Here is a 21,606-nt window from a genome sequence, read left to right as displayed (position 1 = left end):
TCAATCACATGTATTCAGGTGGAAAATTGTTCTCAGTAAATAATGCTATTTTTACAGTCTGCAATTCAAGTGGTTCTTTTCACCTAATGCTGTGCTTGAAAAATAATTAGAACAGGCTTTTTAAGATCTCCTTTTGTACCAGATCTAAGACCAATAACCCTTTTAAAAGTAAATAAATAATGTGGCTTTTAAGAAACAAATCTCATCCATTTTAAATTCTCTATAAATAACAAGATGAAAACATGAAGTGATGTGAAAAGTATCCTACGAGCTTAATCCTGGAAAGAATAAAAAGCTTTAAAATTACAATAGTTTTATGTAATTAAAATAATATTATGTTAAAAAGAAATCTCTTTATCAGTCATACCTCTGGCTCTTTGTTTCTTGCTGGTATTCCAGTCATTTCTGTTGAATTTTCTCTGGACATTTGGGCAGCAGCAGTTCCCTGAGAATACATACAATTTATTAAATGCATTTCCACATTTTTAACTCTCCGGTAAAGAAATAAAAGAAAGAATTTTGGGGTTTTTCAAATATGTACACTCAACTCTATCCCCGAAGTTGAGACTATTTAATTTTTCTATATTCAATTTATAGGTCTCTCAACTAAAAAACTTCACAAAGTGAAGTTTTGTACTTCACTTTCCAAGTACAAACAATTATACTTCAAATTGCATTTAAAATTTATCTATTCTCTCCCTAAGGTAAATAGCCAGATATAGGGACAACAATACACACTTTTATTATGTTTCACAGACTAGGACACAACATGCTTTGACAAATGATACAGAAATCAACCCTATTCAGTCTTCAAGAGATGATTCAAACAATGATTTACTTTTTTTTTAACTTCCAATTTAGGGTCATAAAGTTACAAACAAAAGAAATAAATGACCCAGAAGTCACAGAGTCCAACAACTGGTGTCTTAGAAATGAGGAAACTGGGGTGCTGAGAAGGTAAGTGATTTATTTACTATCTGACCAAGTGTGATTTAATCAGTGTCCTACTGATAAATTAATTAAAATAAAGAGATAATTTCATAAAGCAAAAGGGTATATGCATATACATTTATATGTTTCTTAAACTTTTTTTAAAAATCATCAATTTATTGGAAAATGGCCGAAGAAATTGTTGCATATAATTGTGATGGAAAATTATTCTGCTGTAAGTGTAAGGGATGGTTTCAGAACATAAGTGTTTTTAGCAAGACCTTTATAAACTGATGCAAAGGGAAGTGAAAAGAACTGGGAGATCTTTGTACATTATAATAGCAATGTCACCACCTATGAAAGACTTAGCTGATCTGATTAATCACAATGATCCAAGATAATACCAAAGAAGTCAGGAAGAAAAAAATGTTATCTATCTCAGAGAGAGAATACATAAATTCTAAATGCACATTGAAGTATAATTGTTTTGTTTTGTTTTGCTTTTTTTTGTATAATTTGGTAAATATAGAGATGTTTTGCGTGATTTCACATGTATAACTGAGAATATTTTGCATACCTTCTCAGGGGCTGGGGAAGAGAGGGAAAAAATTTGGAACTCAAAATTTAAAAAGAAAAAATGTTTTAAAGAAATAAATAATAAATTTATTTTAAAAATAAAACTTATGAAAAAGAATGATAGAAGATTATGAGCAATATCAACTCACAAAAACAAACATAGAAGTTTTTTCTTTTAATTTCTTTTTCTTTTTTTTCTTTTTTCTTAAAAGTTTTTTTTTAAAGGAAATACCAAAAGAAAAGAAAAGAAAATGAGCAAGAAATGAAAAATTTTAATTTTCCTTTAATTAAAAAAAAAAAAAGAAAGTTTTTCAGGTCAACTAGATAAGAAAATTTGTCCTGGGGACATTTAAAGAGAAAGCTGGAAAGAAGATTAAAAAAAAACTGACAAAAGGTAGAAAAAGATCTTAAGTTTTGAATAACAAACTCTTCAGTTTCAAGGATAGTAGAGTTATAGTACTTGGACCTTAATAGAATAGTCTTGTATGTAGTATTTTAAGAAATAAAACAATTTTTATTTCTTAACAAAAAGAAAAATCAGTTCAAATAAGCAAAAGCTGAGTACTTCTTATATACATGACACCATGCTTGGTGCTATGAATTGGTGGGGTGGAAAAATATAAGATAGTCCCTGCTTTTCAGTAATTTAAAATCTATTTAGGGAAATAAAATACATATTTAAAATTTCAAAGGCATAAAAGACAGACTTCATGACTCAATAATTCCATTATTAGTTATGTATCCAAAAGTATTATGAAAAGAAAAAAATCCTTGAAAATATGTTCACAGAAGCATTATCATGTATTTTTTTTAAAGCAATCTATATGACCAACAATACAGGAATGATTAAATTAATTATGGGCCACTAATATGACATAGGAGGACTAAGTAGCACAGTAGGTAAAGTTCCAAGTTTGGAATCAGGGAGACATTTTCTTAAATTCAAATACAGTCTCGGACACTTAATAGTTGTGTGAACCTTGTCAAATCACTTAACCCTGTTTGATTCTGTTTCCTCTTCAGTAACTGGTGAAGGAAATGACAAACCACTCCAGTCTTTGCCAAGAAAACTCCAAATGATTGAAACAATTGAATGATAACAAAAATGCAACAGAATACTCAAATGCCATCAAAATAAAAAGTATGACAATGATATAGAAATTTGGAAAGGAATTCTGGGATTGGAATCAAGATGGCAGAGTAACACCAAGAAGATGCTCCAGTTCTCCCAGTTTCTCTCAAAAACCCATGAAACCAAGCCTCTGATCTGAGTCTGATGGAATTAAACCACTCTCAAGCTCAAGATAGAGTGAAAAAACTTCAAGAAAGTCAGTCTGGCTAGAGTTAGCCCAGCTCTGGGAAAACTGGTGAGAGGGTCTTATTCACAAAAAATCAGCAACTAAGCTCTCAATCTTGGTTCAGTAGAGGAGCAAATCAGTAGGGCAGCTTCCAGTCCCAGCTCAGAAGACAAACTTTTGAGACACAAGGCTTTTTTCCTGAACAGAGCAGGCAAAGCTACTCCCTGCAAACAGGAGGAGGAGCTGTGCTCAAAGCCAAGGCTCAGAGCTGCACAGGAAGGTTGCACCATTTATCCCAGGAGCAGAGAGCAGAGCTCCATCTTAAAAGTTTAAAAAAAAAAAAAAAAAAAAGAAATACCAAAAAAAAAAGAAAAGAAAATGAGCAAGAAATGAAAAAGAACTGTAACTATAGAAAGCTACTATAATGACACAAACTCAGAGGAGGACAGAATATCCACAGAAGAAATCTCAAAGAGTGATATAAATTGGATTCAAGTACAAAAAGGCTTTTTGGAAATGCTCATAAAAGGCTTCAAAAGGCAAATAAGAGAGGTAGAAGAAAAATGAGAAAGGAAATGAAAAGTATGCATGAGAGAGTCAACATTTGGAAAAGGAAGGAAAAAATTGTCTGAAGAAAACAACTCCTTAAACAGTAGAATAAACCAAATGTAAAAAGAGATACAAAAGATAACTGAAGAAAATCACACATTAAAAGTAGAACAGGACAAATAGAAACTAATTATTTTGTGAGAAAGCAAGAATCAATAAAATTATTAAGGCCATGACCAAAAAAAGAGTCTAGATAACATTCTATAAGACATCATTAAGGAAAACTGCCCCAATATTCTAGAAATAAAAGGGGAAATACTCATTGAAAGAATTCATCGCTCACCTCTGGAAAGAGATCCCAAAGGGAAAACCCCAAGGAACATTATTGAGAAACTCCAAACCTATAATCTCAAGAGAAAAAAACACAAACTGCCAGACAAAAACAATTCAAATATTAAGGATCAACAGTCAGGATTATCCAGGATCTGGCAGCTAATACAATAAAGGATCTGAGGGCCTGGAATACCATATTCAGGAAGGCAAATGACCTGGGGTTACAATCAAAAATTAATTACCCATGAAGATTCAACATCATCTTTTAAGGGAGGAGATGGAATTTCAATGAAGCAAAAGACTTGCAATCATTTCTATTGAAAAAAACAAAATTAGACAGAAAATGTAATCTACAAACACAGGACTCAAGAGAACCATAGACATGTAAATGAGGAGGGGCAGCTAGATAGTAGAGTGGACAGAACACCAGTCCTGAAGTCAGAAGGACCTGAGTTCAAATCTGGTCTCAGACACTCAATACTATGTAGCTGTGTGATCCTGGGCAAGATACTTAACTCCAATTGCCTCGGCCAAAAATAAAAAAAGAAATGTAAACAGGGGGAAATATATATTTAAAGGTTAAACTGTTTATATCCCTATATGGGAAAACAATCTCTCTAACTTTTGAGAACTGTATCTGTTATGGGGGCAGATAGAGAGGAGCATCACATGGACAGAGGGTATGGTTATGAATGGCCTCTGATGTGATAATATCAAAGAAAAAGACATTAAGGGGTGGGAAAAGGTTTGTATTGGAAAAAGAGAAAAGGGGAGGTATAATGGGACAAGCAGTTCACATGAAGAAATGCAAAAGATCTATTACAATTTAGAGAAAGAAGGGACAAGCTTTATCTCATTAGTTTTAAGGGAATCATTTAATCATTCAGTTGGGTAAATCTAACCCTATAAAGAAGTAGGAGGAAAAGTAGGAAAAGAAAAGGGAGGAACAGGATAGAAGGGAGGACAGAAACACTGAGGGGAAGAGTTAGTAGAAGATAAGTTAGTGGGTGGAGTGGGTTAAAAAAAAACATTACTAAGAGAAGGGGGGAGGGGTGAGAGGAGATAAGGTAGTGGGTGGGTAAAAAAAAAACTGGTAAGAGAAGTGTAAAGGGTAATAAGAGATAAGGTAGTGGGTGGGGTAGGGGAAAAAAAAAATACATGGCTGAGGATAGAGTGGAAACCCAGTACTAAAATATATATAGTAGAGAAAATAGGATGGAGGGAAATACAGATCTGGTAATCGTAACTGTGAATGTGATGAACTCTTCCATAAAACAGAAATAAATAGCAGAGTGGTGTTAAGGGACAGGTCAATTCTTGGAGAGCCTCCACAGCTGTGAATCATAACATCTGAAAAAGTTGCAGGGCAGCCCTTGCTGACACAGGTATTGTAGACTAGGAGTGAGATAAATTGGAGGCAGAGAGAAGAGGAGAGAGGTCAGAAAACAACAACCGCCTCTCAGTCTCCTTGTATCATCCTCTCACAAAAGGAGATCCATTCTGAGTTAGGTGACTCCCTCGTATTTCAGCAGTTTCCCCTCCCCCCATGTAGTCCAACAGAGTGGATTAAAAAACAGAATCCTAAAATATGTTGTTTACAAGAAACACATTTGACACAGAAAGACATATACAAAGTAAAGGTAAAAGGCTGGAATAAAATTTATTATGCTTCAGCTGAAGTAAAAAAGCAGGAGTAGCAATTCTGATCTCAGATAAAGCAAAAGTAAAAATAGATCTTATTAAAAGAGATAAGGTGGGAAAATACAGCATGATAAAGAATACCATAAATAATGAAGTAGTAATGATACGAAATGTGTATGTACCAAGTGGTAGAGCAGGCGGAATCCTAGAGAAGATTTTAATTTAGTTACAGGAAGAAATAGACAGCAAAATTATTCTAGTAGGGGACCTCAACCTTCCCCTCTCAGGATCAGACAAATCTAACCCCAAAATAAACAAGAAAGAAACTGAGGAGGTTAATAGGATCCTAGAAAACCTAGATGTGATAGACATCTAGAGAAAAGTGAACAGGGACAAAAAGGAATATACCTTTTTTTTCAGCAGTACATGGCACACAAAAATTGACCATGTATTAGGGCATAAAAATCTCACAATCAAATGCAAAAAAAGCAGAAATATTAAATGCTTTCTTTTTGGACCACAATGCAAGAAGATTTATATTTAATAAAAGGCCAAGGAAGGATAGACTAAAAACTAATTGGAAATTAAATAATGTAATTCTAAAGAATGAGTAGGTCAAACAACAAATCACAGAAGCAATCCATAATTTCATCCAAGAAAATGGCAATAATGAGACAACATACAAAAACCTATGGGATGAAGCCAAAGCAGTTTAGGGAAAATTTTATATCTCTAAATAGCTACATAAATATTTTTTAAAGGAAATCAATAAATTAGACATGCAACTAAAAAAGCTAGAAAAAAGAAAAAATTAAAAACCACCAATTAAATACCAAATTAGAAATTCTGAAACTCAAAGAAAAGATTAATAAAATAGAAACTAAGAAAACTATCAAACTAATAAATAAAACTAAGAGTTGATTTTATGAAAAACTAACAAAATAGATAAATCTTCTGTTAATTTGATCAGAAAAAAAGAAAGAAAAATACCAAATCACCAGCATCAAAAATGAAAGAGATGAATTTACCACCAAGGGAAAAATAAATTAAAGCAATATTTAGGAACTATTTTGCTCAACTCTATGGCAGCAAATCTGATGATCTAAATAAAATGGATGAATATTTACAAAAATATAAATTGCCCAGATTAACAGAAAAAGAAATAAAATACTTAAATAGGCCCATTTTAGAAAATGAAATTGAACAAGTTATCAATGAATCCCTAAGAAAAAGTTTACAGGGCCAGATGGATTCGCAAGTAAATTCTACCAAACATTTAAAGAACATGATACTATGTAAATTATTTGTAAAAATAGGTAAAGAAGAAGTACTGAAAAATTCCTTCTATGGCACAAATATGGCAATGATGCTAAACCAGGAAAAGCCAAAACAAAGAAAGAAAATACAGGCCAATCTCCCAAATGAATATTGATACAAAATTTTAAATAAAATATTAGCAAAAAGACTATAGCAACTTATCAGCAGAATAATATACTATGACCAAGTAGGATTTATACCAGAAATGCAGGGCTGATTCAATATCAGGAAAACTATTACCATAATTGACCATATCGGTAACAAAATTAACACAAATCATATGATAATCTCAAAATATGCAGAAAAAGCTTTTGATAAAATACAGCACCTATTCCTATTAAAAACTCTATAGAATATAGGGATAAAGGGATTTTTCCTTAAAATAACAGTAGTATCTATCTAAAACCTACAGCAAGAATTATTTGTAATGGAGAGAAGCTAATTCCCAATAAGATCAGGGATGAAACAAGGATATCCATTACCACCACCATTATTCAACATTGTATTAGAAATTTTGGCTTTAGCAATAAGATAAGAAAAAGAAATTAAAGGAATTAGAATAGGCAGTAAGGAAATAAAACTATCACTCTTTGCCAATGATATGATGGTACACTTAAAGAAACCTAGAAAATCATCCAAAAACCTACTGGAAACAATTCACACTTTAGCAAAGTTGGAGGATATAAAATAAACCAACACAAATCATCAGAATTTCTATATATTACTGACAAAGAGTATCATCAAGAGATAAAAAGAGAAATTCCATTTAAAATTACTGTAAACAAAATAAAATACTGGGTACCTGCCAAGACAAACCCAAGAACTATATGAATACAATTACGAAACACTTCTCACACAAATAATGTCAGATCCAAACAACTAGAAAATATCACTTGTTCATGGAAAGGCCAAGCTAATACAATAAAAATGACAATTCTGCCAAAATTAGTCTACTTGTACAGTGCTATACCAATCAAAATGTCAAAACATAATTTTAAAAAAATACAAAGAATTGTGGCTTAGCAGTACCAACCTAAAATTATGTTATAAAACAGCAGTAATCAAAACCATTTGGTACTAGCTAAGAAATGGAGTGGTGGATCAGTGGAATAGTTTAGAGATACATAACACAATAATTAAGGCCTATAGCCATCTAGTACTTGATAAACTTCCAAACTCCAACTTCTGGAATAAGAATTCACTGTTTGACAAAAATTGGGGAAACTAGAAAATAATATGTCAGAAACTCAGCATAGATCTACATCTCATACCACATACCAAAATAAAATCAAAACGGGTACATGATTTGGGCATAAAGGATGATACCATAAACAAATTAGGAGAACAAGAGATAATTTCCCTATTAGATCTTGGAGAAAGGGAGGAATTTATGACCAAAGAAGAACTAGAGAACATTATGAAAGGCACAATTAACAATCTGATTATATTAAATTAAAAAGGTTTCGTACAAACAAAACCAACAGAAACAAGATTAAAAGGGAAGTATAAAGCTGGAAAAAAATCTTTACAGACAGTGTTTCTGATAAATATTTCATTTCTAAAATATATAAAGAACTGTGTCAAATTTATAAGAATACAAGTCAATCCCCAATTTAAAAATGGTCAAAGGATATAAACAGATAATTTTCAGATGATGAAATTAAAGCCATTTATAGTTATATGAAAAAAACGTCCTAAATCATTATTGATTAAGGAAATGCAAATTAAATCGACTCTGAGGTAGCACCTCACCTCTCAGATTGGATAAGATGATAAAAGATAATGATAAATGTTGGAGGGGATGTGGGAAAACCAGGACACTAATGCATTGTTGGTGGAGTTGTGAAATGATCCAAGCATTCTAGAAAGCAACCTGGAACTATGTCCAAAGGTTATTAAACTGTGCATGCCTTATGATCCAGCAGTGCCATTACTGGGTCTGTATCTCAAGGAAATCATAAAGAAGGGAAAAGGACTCACATGGGCCAAAATGTTTGTAGCAGCTCTTTTTGTGGTAGCAAAGAATTGGAAAAGGAGTGGAGGCCCATTGATTGGAATTACCTTCATATACCACAATTTGTTCAACCATTGTTGTGGTATATGAAGATAATGGAATATTATTGTTCTTTAAAAAATGATGAACAAGCTGATTATAGAAAGGCTTGGGAAGATTTACATGAACTGATGCTGAGCAGTAGCAAATAGAATCAGGAATACATTGTACACAATAATAGCAAGAATGCGTGCTAATCAACTATGATAGAGTTGGTTCTTCTTAGCATTTCAGAGATCCAAAGCAATCCCAATAGACTTTGGACAGATAATGCCATCTGCATCCAGAAAGAACTAAGTAGAATGAATGTAAATCAACATATGTTATGTTCACTTCTTTTTTCTGGTTTTTTATCTCTCCCATGGTTTTTCCCTTTTGCCCTCTCCCAACATGATTCATAAAGCAATATGTATCAAAAATAAGCTTACTATAATAAAAAAAAAAAAGTAAATGGAAAAGGGCCTACTCTATACAAAAATACTATAGCAGCTCTTTTTATGGTAGCAAAGAAGTAGAAGTTAAGGGAATTCCCATCAATTTGGGAATGGTTGAACAAGTTGTGGTATATGATTTGACAGAATATTATTGTTTTATAAGAAATGATGAACAGGATTCTTTCAAAAAAAAAAACTTGGAAGACTTACATGAACTCATGTAAAATGAAATGAGTAAGGATAAGGAGATCATAATACATATTATAGCAATATAGATGATCAAGTGTGAATGAGAGATATTCTCAATAATACAATGATCCAAAACAAAATCATGAAAAATATCCTTTACTGCAATTGGGAAATTGTTTAACAACATAAACAAAAATACAATAGAGCTTAAAGATTGTTAATCAGTGATAGTCTAAATCCACTGTGTCCAACTAGTGATTATTATGCTTGGGTTTGATGTCCTATTTCTAGATGGATTTGACAATACTGGTCTACAACACTAGGAAGAAGATAACTCTACAATGCTTAGATAGTAATGACACTTGCAAAAAGTCAAGGACTCCATTAAGGATGGTTAGTACCCACAGCAGAGGATCATAAAATTTTTGAAAGGAATATTAGAAGACATATTTTCCAATTTTCTCATGCCATAGGAGGAAAAATTGAGGCATGAAAGGAATATGACTGTCCAGGGGTTCTGTTGCACACCCAACCATGAATCCATCACACAAATCATAAGCCCATTGCTACCATTTAAAGTAGTTACTTTCACAAACTACCTGTACCCAGACACACTATCCCCAATAGCTACTTATTACCTTATTTGGGCCAGTAAGATCAGTCTCCAGAGAAGGGGCAACATCATTAAAATGGAGGCAGTTAATCTGAGGGAGGAGATGGAGGAAGGGGGTGGGTTGGAACACAAGGTTTTGCAAGGGTTAATGTTGAAAAATCATCCATGCATATATTTTGAAAATAAAAATGAAAGTAGGTGAATAAAAAATAGATATATCATTTACTCCACAGAAAGAACTTATGACATTTTAATGCAGATTGAGAAATACTTTTTTTAAAAGTTGCTTTATTGTTCTTGGTCTTTTGGACTGAGTTTTCTTTTGCAACATGACTAACATAGAAATATTTCACAAGACTACCTATGTATAATCTATATCAAACTTCTTGACTTCTAAAGGAAAAGAGAGTAGGAGGAAGGAAAGAATGTAGAATTCATTTTTTTAAAAAGTAAATGTTAAAAGTTTTTATTTACATATGACTGAGAAAATATTAAATAAAAACAAAATTAAAAATTAAAAAAAGAAATTTGGAAAGATAATCATATAATAATAACTACAGTAATAATGAGACCTAACATTTATATAGTACCTAATAATATGCCAGACACTATACTACACTATTTCTTATCTTATATATTCTTCCATTCCATCAATTCATAATATCTAGCATGGTGCCATGCACACAGGAAAAACTCAGTTTTTGTTTACTTGAATTAATTTTTTGTTAAAAAATAAAATTTATTTTATTTTTTAAAATAATATTTTCAAGACTATTCTAGTAAAGATTAAGTAGTATACCTCTACTATGGTGGAGTTAATTAAAACTGAAAAGAGTTTATTACTCAAAACTTAACCACATTTGATCCCTCCAACTATCTTGTGTAGGTGTTATTATTATAATACCTAGTTTATAGTTGGAGAAACCAACACAGACAGCAGGTAGAAGAAATAATATAAAGAGGGAAACAAGCAAATCCATAAACATTTATTGAGGCACTACGCCAAGTACTCTAATTATAAAAATAAAAGCAAAATGTTTCCTGCCCACAAAGAGCTCATATTCTAATGGCATAATACATTGCTAACATTTATATGTACTACTTTGTGCCAAGCATAATGCCTAAGTAAGCACTTTACAATTACTATTTCATTTGATCTTCCCAACAAACCCAGAAATGGGTACTATACATTTTACTGCTGAGGAAACTAAGGCAAACAGAGTATATATATATATATATATATATATATATATATATATATATATATATATATATATATATATACAGAGAGAGAGAGAGAGAGAGAGAGAGAGAGAGAAACAAATAGGCACATTCATATACAAAGTCAGAGATTATGTACACCTATATACAAGATATAAAGCAATTAAATGATAATTATGGAAGGGAAGACACTAGCTAAGATCCAGAGAGATGATTTTTCAGAGACAGACAGAAAGATGCTTCATTTATGAATTGACATTTCCAGGTCCAAATTCCACAGGCACAAAGTGCATATCCTCTAATCCCAAAGAGAAGATAAAAGAAGAAATTCTTTTTTTCTTTCCCTAGCTACAGTGGGAAAAAACAAATCAGAAAATGGACAAGCAAATACATACTTTTTACAAATATAGACTGAGTAAAACCAATCACAAGTGTCTCTATAATAATAGTTGACCCTTATGTGGATTGCCAAAAAATCTGCCTATGCATATCCTTTCTCAAAAAGTTCAAGGTTCAGATCTTTGGGCATATATAAGTCTCTGTCTCTGAAGATAATTGCAGGTGACTCTCTCATTTTTCTATGAACCTGAGAGACAACTGCTTCCAAAGAAAGGCATGAATGATACAAGTTTCAAATAAATTCTCTCTCCTATGCAAGTACCTCCTTTCAATTATCTAAAGCTGTGAATGAGCACATCTTTTTTTTAAAAAATAGAAAGAAGTCCTGTTTCAGAAGGATTGCTAATAAAAGATTTACCATTTGATTATACACAAAAATAGTACTTTACCAGAATTTATATTTAATAAGAATAAGTTTTAATTATTCTAATGTAATGACCAGTTTGAGCAGACATCACTAACTCACTATATATAATACAAACAGCAATTAATATTTTTAAATTAGTAAAGATCATCATCAGCTCTCATTGTTAGGAACTTATCATTGATATGAAGGCTGATTCCTTCTTGTAAATTCCACCAAATGCTACTTCAACCCTCTGGGACTAAACCCAAAACATTCTTCCTCTACTTGACCATCTTTCAAATACTTAAACACAATTATCAAAGCCTTCTTTTCTCCATGCTAAATATCCCCAGTTACTTTAGTTGATCATTATTTGGCATGGACTCAGAGACTTTCACATTCAAATTATACTTCTCTGGAGTCTCCCTCACTTATCAATATCTTCTATAAAACAACAACACTATTTGCTCCTTTTTATTGGATGGTGTGTTACTCTAAATGAAAAGTCAGAATGACATTAGTTCTCTTGGCTATGATAATTTATTTTGAGTTTGAAGTTCACTAAAATCCCCTGATCTTTTTCTGACAAACTATAATCTCAATGTATGTCCCTAATGGCCTTCTTGGGCATGTGACTAATAAGATGGAAAGAGGGGACATTATATCAGAGGGGAGAAGCAGAGCAGTTATGGCTATATTCATAAGACAAGAAATCAAAAAGTCTAAAAAAATAACAACATAATTAACTATAGTGAAGAATGCTGTTCTTAACATGCTCACTCAGCACTACTCCCTCACCAGCCTCCACACTTCAGTGGATACACATACTGATCCATTTTTGCTTCTGCTTTGGCAACTACTCAAGGATTCCCCTCCTGTTAATAAGTGTCTGTTGGTACACATCTACCCCTGCCCTTATCCAAGTAATTAAACCATTGCAACAAACTAGTGTCTACCCAGACACTATTGGAGGAAAGGAAGGCAAAAAAAGAAGGTCATCATACTTCTTTTTCATCCAAGATCATTCATGAGTTAAGGGGATCCCAATGCAGCAGAAACTCTACCCAGAACACCCACTTCAGCCTCCTTCAAGACTATCCAATTCAATAGACACCACTTCAGGTTAGTCAGAAAAGAAAAGAATTGGAATAAGTGGAATATATGAATATATGAAATAAGTCCAATATGTGAGTGTGCACCATGCCTAAAGGAAAGAGGTCTAGAATATAGCTGCTCCAATTCTGTTCCCCAAGAAACTACTATGGTAAACCTGAAGCTGGTAAAAAAAAAAAAAATGAATTCCTGAGTATGGAAAATCTAGCTTTAAGTGCTAGTCCTGGAAGTAAACCATATTCCAAGGGGAATATGTCAGAAAATGAACAACAGAAAGATATAAGGTAAAAAGACGATGCAGAGCAAAGAAATATAACTAAACTGGCCACAATTCCTCTAAACCTATCTATAAAATACACCAGACTCCACAAAATACATCAAACAAAAATCTTATGGAGAAATCTAGAAAAAAAAGTCACAGTCAATCCTTTTTCCAACCCAAATCTGTCTAGGGAAACAGAGAATTAATTCTGCAGACACTAGGGACAGGGTCAGACACTGGGGACAATTAGAGCAGGAACATTTGGAGCACTGAGTTATCCAGTGCCTAGGGAAAGACTGAGCACCAACAAAAAGGGGGTCCCGGACTCATGCTGGGGAACCCCCAACTCTCATAGTGGGTCATAACAAGTACAGATGCTTATTGGCAACTTTATCACCCACTACTCAATACTGGGTGTCAAATACAGAGGGGAATAAGAAGGAAAACTGTGCACAGTTCCTAAGGTAGGGTTATCTTTTACAGGCAGGAGAGTTCTGAGCAGTAAGTATATGGAAAAAGGAGAAGATTAAGAAGATAGTAGTAGCAATGGTTTGGCTCAACCCCCAAGCTCAGAAGTTATGATCAAGAGTAACTTACCTAGCAAGAGTATAATGCTATAAAAGAATGAGGGCTGGAGAGAGATCTTTAATGAAATAAGAACAAATAAAGGATTAACTGTTTACATTCAAATGAGGGGAGATGATACATTTGTCCTCTCTGATCTCTCTCATCATCAAGTTCCATAGAGGGAGTACAATTAGACAAGGCCTAAGAATGATTCTGTTAAGTCTTGATGACATTTAAGAAAAGATTGGAAAGATTGGAGATGAGGAGGGGAGGAAAGGAAAGTTAGGGGAAATGATCTCATATAATAAGGGTACATAAGTAGAAATCTATTTAATGAGGAAGGGGTACTAGGAGAGTAAAAAACCTCACTCTTACCTGATCAAAAGAAGAAAGAAGGGGTGAAGAAAGAGTGAGAGAGAGGAAAAAGGAGAGAGGGAGACACAGAGAGAGAAATCTGATACACAAATACATTTTATAATAAACAAAATTGGAGGGAAAGTAGAATAATGGAAGGGGGAATTATAGGAGGACAGATTAAGGAAGATATTAGTCCTAAACAAAATAAATTCTTAGGATATATAAAGATATTTATAGTTCTTTTTGAGGCAGTTTAAGGATGGGAATCTGAGAGGATGCCTGTAAGCTGTTATGATATATAAATGTTATAGTATATAAAGATTACAAAATACTATTGTCCTGAATTCTTATCAGCATGATAGCCAAACTATTATTCCAGAGAACAAATGATGAAACTCTGCACCTCCAGAAAGAGAGGTAAAGCACTCAGAATGAAAACTGAGACAAACTCTTTTTGCTCATGGCCAATGTTAAAATTGGCTTTGATTAACTATACCTTTTTAGTAGGTTTTGGGGATTTTTGAGTTCTTATTTCAGAGTTATTCCCATTTTTATGTTTTAAATATTTATTTGTTTCAATCGCCAATATCTGCCAACATTTCCCTAACTTGTATTTATATCCCAAAGAAATCTTAAAGGAAGGAAAGGGACTCATCCATGAAAAAATGTTTGTGGCAACCCTTTTTGTAGTGGCAAGAAACTGGAAACTGAATGGATTCCCGTCAATTGGAAAATGGCTGAATAAGTTATGGTATATGAATGTTATGGAATATTATTGTTCTGTACGAAACGACCAGCAGGATGACTTCAGAAAGGCCTGGAGAGACTTACATGAACTGATGCTAAGTGAAATGAGCAGAATCAGGAGATCATTGTACATGGAAACATCAATATTATAGGATGATCAATTCTGATGAACGTGACTCTTTCCAACAATGAGATGATTGATGCCAGCTCCAATGATATTGTGACAAAGAGAGCCAGCTACAACCAGAGAGAGGACTGTAGGAACTGAATGAGGATCCCAACATAACATTCTCACTCTTTTTGTTGTTGTTTGCTTGCATTTTGTTTTCTTACTCATTTATTTTTCTTTTTGATCTGATTTTTCTTGTGCAGCAAGAGAATTGTATAAATATGTTAACACTTGTTGGATTTAACATATATTTTAATATGTATAACATATATTAAATTGCTTGCCATCTAGGGGAGGAGAGAAGGAAGGAAAAGTCTGAAACACAAGGCTATGCAAGGATCAATGTGGAAAAATTATCTATGTATATGTTTTGAAAATAAAAAGCTTTTAAAAAATAAAAATATATTTTTTAAATCCATTAGTTATTTTGCTGAACACCTGGCATTGAACCATTAGTGATTCATGACTATTTGATTCTGATTATTCAACCAGTTCTGAATTCAACTTAATATACTGGCAAAATGGATAGAGTGCTAAGTCTGACATCAGAAAAATCTGGATTAAAATCCAGCCTCAGATACTTACTAATTGTATAACTGTTATGGAACAACCTGCTAATGGCTGCTGGGGATGTAATTCTGTCCAGCAGAATATATTCCTTCATGTGAGAGTATGATAATAATACAAGGAGACTGAGAGGCAGTTGCATTCTCTGACTTCTCTCTCTTCCTCCCTCTTGCCTCCAATTTATTTCATTCCCAATTCATAACCAAAATCTACTTCAATAAAGACTGATTTGCAATTCCTTCATGTATATGATGATTCAAAGTTGTGGGGCCTTCAGAGAATCGGCCTGCCCCTTCACACTTAGGCATGGTCCTTAATATATGACCCTAGGAAAATGATTTAACTTATGAAGGCTTCAGTTTCCTCACCTGTAAAATAAAGGACATAATATCTCCCTAATTTATTGTGAGGATCAAATTAGATATTTGTAAAAGCATTTAGAATTGTTGTTTACTCATTTTTCAGTCATATCTGACTCTTCATGACCCCATTTGGAGTTTTCTTGGCAAAGATACTGGAGTAATTTGCCATTTTCTTCTTGATCCTATTTTACAGATGAGAAAACTGAGGCAAACCGGGTTTAGTGACTTGTCCGGGCTCACACAGTAAGCTAGTAAGTGTCTTGAAACTAGATTTGAACTCAGTGTTCTATGCACTGCATCATCTAGCTGCTCCTAGCACATAATAGGTCTTAATAAATATTTCCCTTCCCCCACGTTTGTCCATCTATTCCAATATTAATAGCATGAGATACTTTACTAAAATCTAAGTCCCTTCTATATATATAGATATATTTTATATGTCTATAATCTAAGTCCCATATATATATATATATATACACACATATATATGTATATATGCTATAGATGCAAATATAAGTCTACATAAAGTCTACATACGTCTGTATCATTTCCCTGATCTACCAGTTCAGCCATTCTGTCAAAAAGAGAAGGCTAGGATAGCATAAGTCATTTTTGATAAAGATATACCAATTCTTTATGATCATTCTTTTATTTTCTAGATCAGGAGTAGGGAACATTTTTTGTTTTTTTTGTTTTTTGTTTTTTGCCGAGGGCCATTTGGATATTTATAATGTCATTTATAACTTAAAGAATTCAAGCAGTGGAAGGTTATTGTTGCCTACAGTTGCCTTGGTAAGACCAGATAAAATGATTTTTCAGACCTCATATGACCCATAGCCTGGACATTTCCCACTTGTGTTCTAGGTATCAGCTAATATTTCTTTGACAATATATTCTAAAATGTTATCTGCATCCAGAGAGAGAATTATAGAAACTAAATGTGGATTAAAACAAAATGGTTTTTTTTTAATTATAGGTTTTTATTTACAAGACATATGCATGGAAAATTTTTCAGCATTGACCCTTGCAAAATCTTTTGTTCCAACTTTTCCCCTCCTTCCTCCTATCCCTTCCCCTAGATGGCAGGTAGACAAATACATGTTAAATATGTTAAAGTATATGTTAAATGCAATATATGTATACATATTTATACAGTCATCTTGCTGCACACGAAAAATTGTATCTAGAAATAAGGTAAAAATAACCTGAGAAGGAAAACAAAAATGCAAGAGGACAATAACAGCAGGAGTCGAAATGCTATGTTGTGGTCCACACTCATTTCCCAGGATTCTTTCACTGGGTATAGCTGCTTCTCTTCATTACTAAACAATTGGAACTGATTTGGTTCATCTCATTCTTGAAGAGAGCCACGTTCATCAAAATTGATCATCATATAGTATTGTTGTTGAAGTGTATAATGATCTCCTGGTTCTGCTCATTTCACTCAGCATTATTTCATGTAAGTCTCTCCAGGCCTTTCTTAAGTCATCCTGCTGGTCGTTTCTTACAGAACAATACTATTCCATAACATTCATATACCACAATTTATTCAGCCATTCTCCAATTGATGGGCATCCATTCAATTTCCAGTTTCTTGCCACTACAAACAGGGCTGCCACAAACATTTTTGCACATACAGGTCCTTTTCCCTTCTTTAAGATTTCTTTGGGATGTAAGCTCAGTAGTAACACTGCTGGATCAAAGAGAATGCATAGTTTGATAACTTTTTGAGCATAGTTCCAAATTGTAGAGCAAAGTGTTTTGTTTGTTTAATTACTTTTTATTTCTCATGATCTTCCCCACACACACACTTTTTGGTCTGAATTGTGGAAATATATATATATATATTATATATATATATATATAAATTTTATTTTATTTAATAATAACTTCGCATTGACAGAATCCATGCCAGGATAATTTCTACACGACATTATCCCTTGCAATCACTTATGTTTCATTTTTTCCCCTCCCTCCCTCCTCCCCCCCCCAGGATGGCAAGCAGTCCTATATATGCTAAACATGTTGCAGTATATCCTAGATACAATACATATTTGCAGAACCGAACAGTTCTCTTGTTGCACAGGGAGAATTGGATTCAGAAGGTAAAAATAACTCGGAAAGAAAATCAAAAATGCAAATAGTTCACATTCATTTCCCAGTATTCCTTCTTTGGGTGTAGCTGTTTCTGTCCATCATTTCTCCAATGAAACTCAGTTAAGTCTCTTTGTCAGAGAAATTGTGGAAATATATTTAAAAGAATTGTATATGGCAATACATTCAATTTTTTTTCCAGGAACCAAAATCAAATTTACTAGCTTACAATTTACTAAATCCATTCTTTAATCCATTTTTAAAATTTGTGAAATTCTTTTCAGTCTATTTTTGTGCCTTTCTATTGAACTAAAATTAAATCAATCTAAAAATCTTTTTAATAGGAATGTTTGTTGGATTTTATCAAATGATTTTTCTGCATCTATTGAGATAATCATATAGTTTTTGTTAGTTGGTTATTGATATAGTCAACTATGCTAATAGTTTTCCTAATATTTAACCAGCCCTGCATTCCTGGTATAAATTCTACTTGATCATAGTGTATTATCCTGGGGATGACTTTCCATAGTCTCTTTGCTAATATTTTATTTAAGATTTTTGCATCAATATTCATTAGGGAAATTGGTCTATAATTTTTTTTTCTCTGTTTTCATTCTTCCTGGTTTAGGTAGACCATGCCTGTGTCATAAAAGGAATTTGGTAGGAGTCTTTCCCTATTTTTTCAAGTAGTTTATATAGTATTGGGGTTAATTGTTCTTTAAATGTTTGGTAGAATTCACACATAAATCCATCTGGCCATGGAGAATTTTTCTTAGGGAGTTGATTAATAGCTTGTTTTATTTCTTTTTTTAAATATTTAAATAATTTATTTCCTCTTCTGTTAATCTGGACAATCTATATTTTTGTAGGTATTCCTCCATTTCATTTAGGTTATCAAATTTATTGACATAAAGTTGGCCAAAATAACTCCTAATTATTGCTCTAATTTCTTCTTCATTGGTAGAAAGTTCTCCCTTTTCATTTTTGAGACTAACAATTTGATTTTCCTCTTTCCTTTTTCTATTCAGATTAACTAAAGGTTTATCTATTTTGTTGGTTTTTTCATAAAACCAACTCTTAGTTTCATTTATTAATTCAATACTTTTTTTACTTTCAATTTTATTACTCTCATTTTATTTTCATAATTTCAAATGTGATATTTGATTGGGGATTTTTAATTTGTTCTTTTTCTAGCTTTTTTAGTTGCAAGCCCAATTCATTGATCTTCTCTTTCTCTATTTTATGCAAGTAAGTATCTAGAGATAGAAAATTTTCCCTCTTTGACTGCATTCCACAAATTTTGGCATGTTGTCTCATTATTGTCATTCTCTTGGATGAAATGATTAATTGTGTCTATGATTTGCTGTTTCATCCATTCATTCTTTAGGATGAGATTATTTAGTTTCCAATTACTTTTTGGTCTATTTTCCCCTGGCCTTATAGAGAATTGGCTCAAATTTATATAAGAATTCAAGTCATTCTCCAAATGATAAATGGTCAACGGATATGCACAATTTTCAGATGAAGAAATTGAAACTATTTCTAATCATATGAAAAAGTGCTCTAAATCACTATTGCTCAGAGAAATGAAAATTAAGACAACTCTGAGATACCACTACACACTTCTCAGATTGGCTAAGATGACAGGAAAAGATAATGACAAAGATTGGAGGGGATGTGGAAAAACTGGGACACTGCTACATTGTTGGTGGGACTGTGAACGGATCCAACCATTCTGGAAAACAATTTGGAACTATGCTCAAAAAGTTATCAAACTCTGCATACCCTTTGATCCAGCAGTATTTCTTACTGGGTTTATATCCCAAATAGATCTTAAAGGAGAGACAGGGACCCACATATGTAAAAATGTTGGTGGCAGCCCTTTTTGTAGTGACTAGAAACTAGAAACTGAATGGATGCCCATCAATTGGAGAATGGCTGAACAAATTATGGTATATGAATGTTATGGAATATTATTGTTCTGTAAGAAACGATCAGCAGGATGAATACAGAGAGGCCTGGAGAGACTTACATGAACTGTTGCTGAGATGAGTAGAACTAGGAGATCATTATACACTTCAACAACAAAATTATATGATGATCAATTCTGATGCACATGGCTCTCTTCAACAATAAGATGATTCAAATTTATTCCAATTGTTCAGTGATGAAAAGAGCCATCTAAACCCAGAAAAAGGACAATGGGAACTGAGTACGTTGATCACAACATAGCATTTTCATTCTTTCTGTTGTTTGCTTGTACTTCATTTTGCTTCTCTTTTTTTTTTCTTGTGTGGCACAATAATTGTATAAATATGTATGCATATATTGGATTTAACATATATTTCTACCATGTTTAACATATATTAGACTACTATATCTAGGGAGGGTATGGGAGAAAAGAGGGAAATTGGAACACAGAGTTTTGCAAGGGCTAATGTTAAAGAATTGTCCACCCATGTGTTTTGAAAAATAAAAAGCTTTAATAAAAAATAATCTTCTTTTTAAAAGTTCCCAAAGGAAGAAAATCTAATATAGCTTGTCAATGATCTTTTCCAGTGTTTATGGCCTTGATCATTAAGAAGTTCATTTCTATTCTGGACCCCAGACTTTCTGCAGGCTCTGTTTTTTAATCCAAAGAATTAAAAGATTCCTATTCCTGGCCAAGAATTCTTTCTACATCATATGTAATGCATGAGCATTCAGTTTTTGAAAACATCCAGTAAGGGAGAACTCATTATCTCTATTGTATTTTTAGATAGTACTAATTTTCCATGCACCAAAGGCAGCTAGGTGGCACAGTAAATAGCACTGAACTTGGAATCAGGAAGGTTTATCTTCATGATTTCAGATCTGGTTTCACACATTTACTAGCTATGTGATCTTGAGAAGTCATTTAACTTTGTTTGCCTCAATTTCTCATCTTTAAAATGAGCTGGAGAAAAAAAAAATGACAAACCATTTCATTATCCATGCCAAAAAAAACCCCAAATGGGATCACAAAGAGTCAAACATGACTGAAAAATGGCAATCAAAAATGTTTTATGCTAGATAAAGATAGCATACTATAGTGCCAGGTTAGTATAATCCAAAATCATTCAGAGAAAGAAGAGATGGAGGACCATTTTATACTTCCCATGGATATGAAAAATCTTTCACAATTCTCACAGGGAGCAAGGAAAGAAAGAGAAGGAAATAGACATTTATGTCACACCTCCTATGTGTCAGCTATGTACTAAGCACTTTTTTTTTTTAACAAATAATATCTCATCTGACTTCTCAGTTGTTGCTGTTCTATTGGCACTTTTCTTTCTGACTCATAACCCCAAGTTATTCTACTTTTCAAAAGTACTTAAATCTAGTACATTGAATTTTCCATCTCATCCTATACCTCTCCTTTAGAGCAACCACACATAATAATATTAGTTCCAAAAAATGAATACCCTAAGGCACACAAAAAAGTAAGTGG

At 32.9% G+C, this 21,606-nt stretch overlaps 1 protein-coding gene across 1 annotated transcript in view; it reads right to left on the bottom strand.

Annotated features, from left to right (window-relative positions):
• The window catches only part of LOC127561463 (uncharacterized), a 70,102-nt gene that overhangs the window by 38,920 nt on the left and 9,576 nt on the right, over positions 1-21,606 (bottom strand). Inside the window, exon 4 of the mRNA XM_051996701.1 lies at positions 368-445. Within this exon, the coding sequence (XP_051852661.1) occupies positions 368-445 (78 nt within the window). The remainder of the gene's footprint in view (positions 1-367; positions 446-21,606) is intronic.

The sequence above is a fragment of the Antechinus flavipes genome, chromosome 4 (genome assembly GCF_016432865.1).
Source record: "Antechinus flavipes isolate AdamAnt ecotype Samford, QLD, Australia chromosome 4, AdamAnt_v2, whole genome shotgun sequence".
NCBI classification, from domain to species: domain Eukaryota; kingdom Metazoa; phylum Chordata; class Mammalia; order Dasyuromorphia; family Dasyuridae; genus Antechinus; species Antechinus flavipes.
Note: the sequence above shows the minus strand (reverse complement) of the source record. Positions and strands in the feature narration are given on the sequence as shown.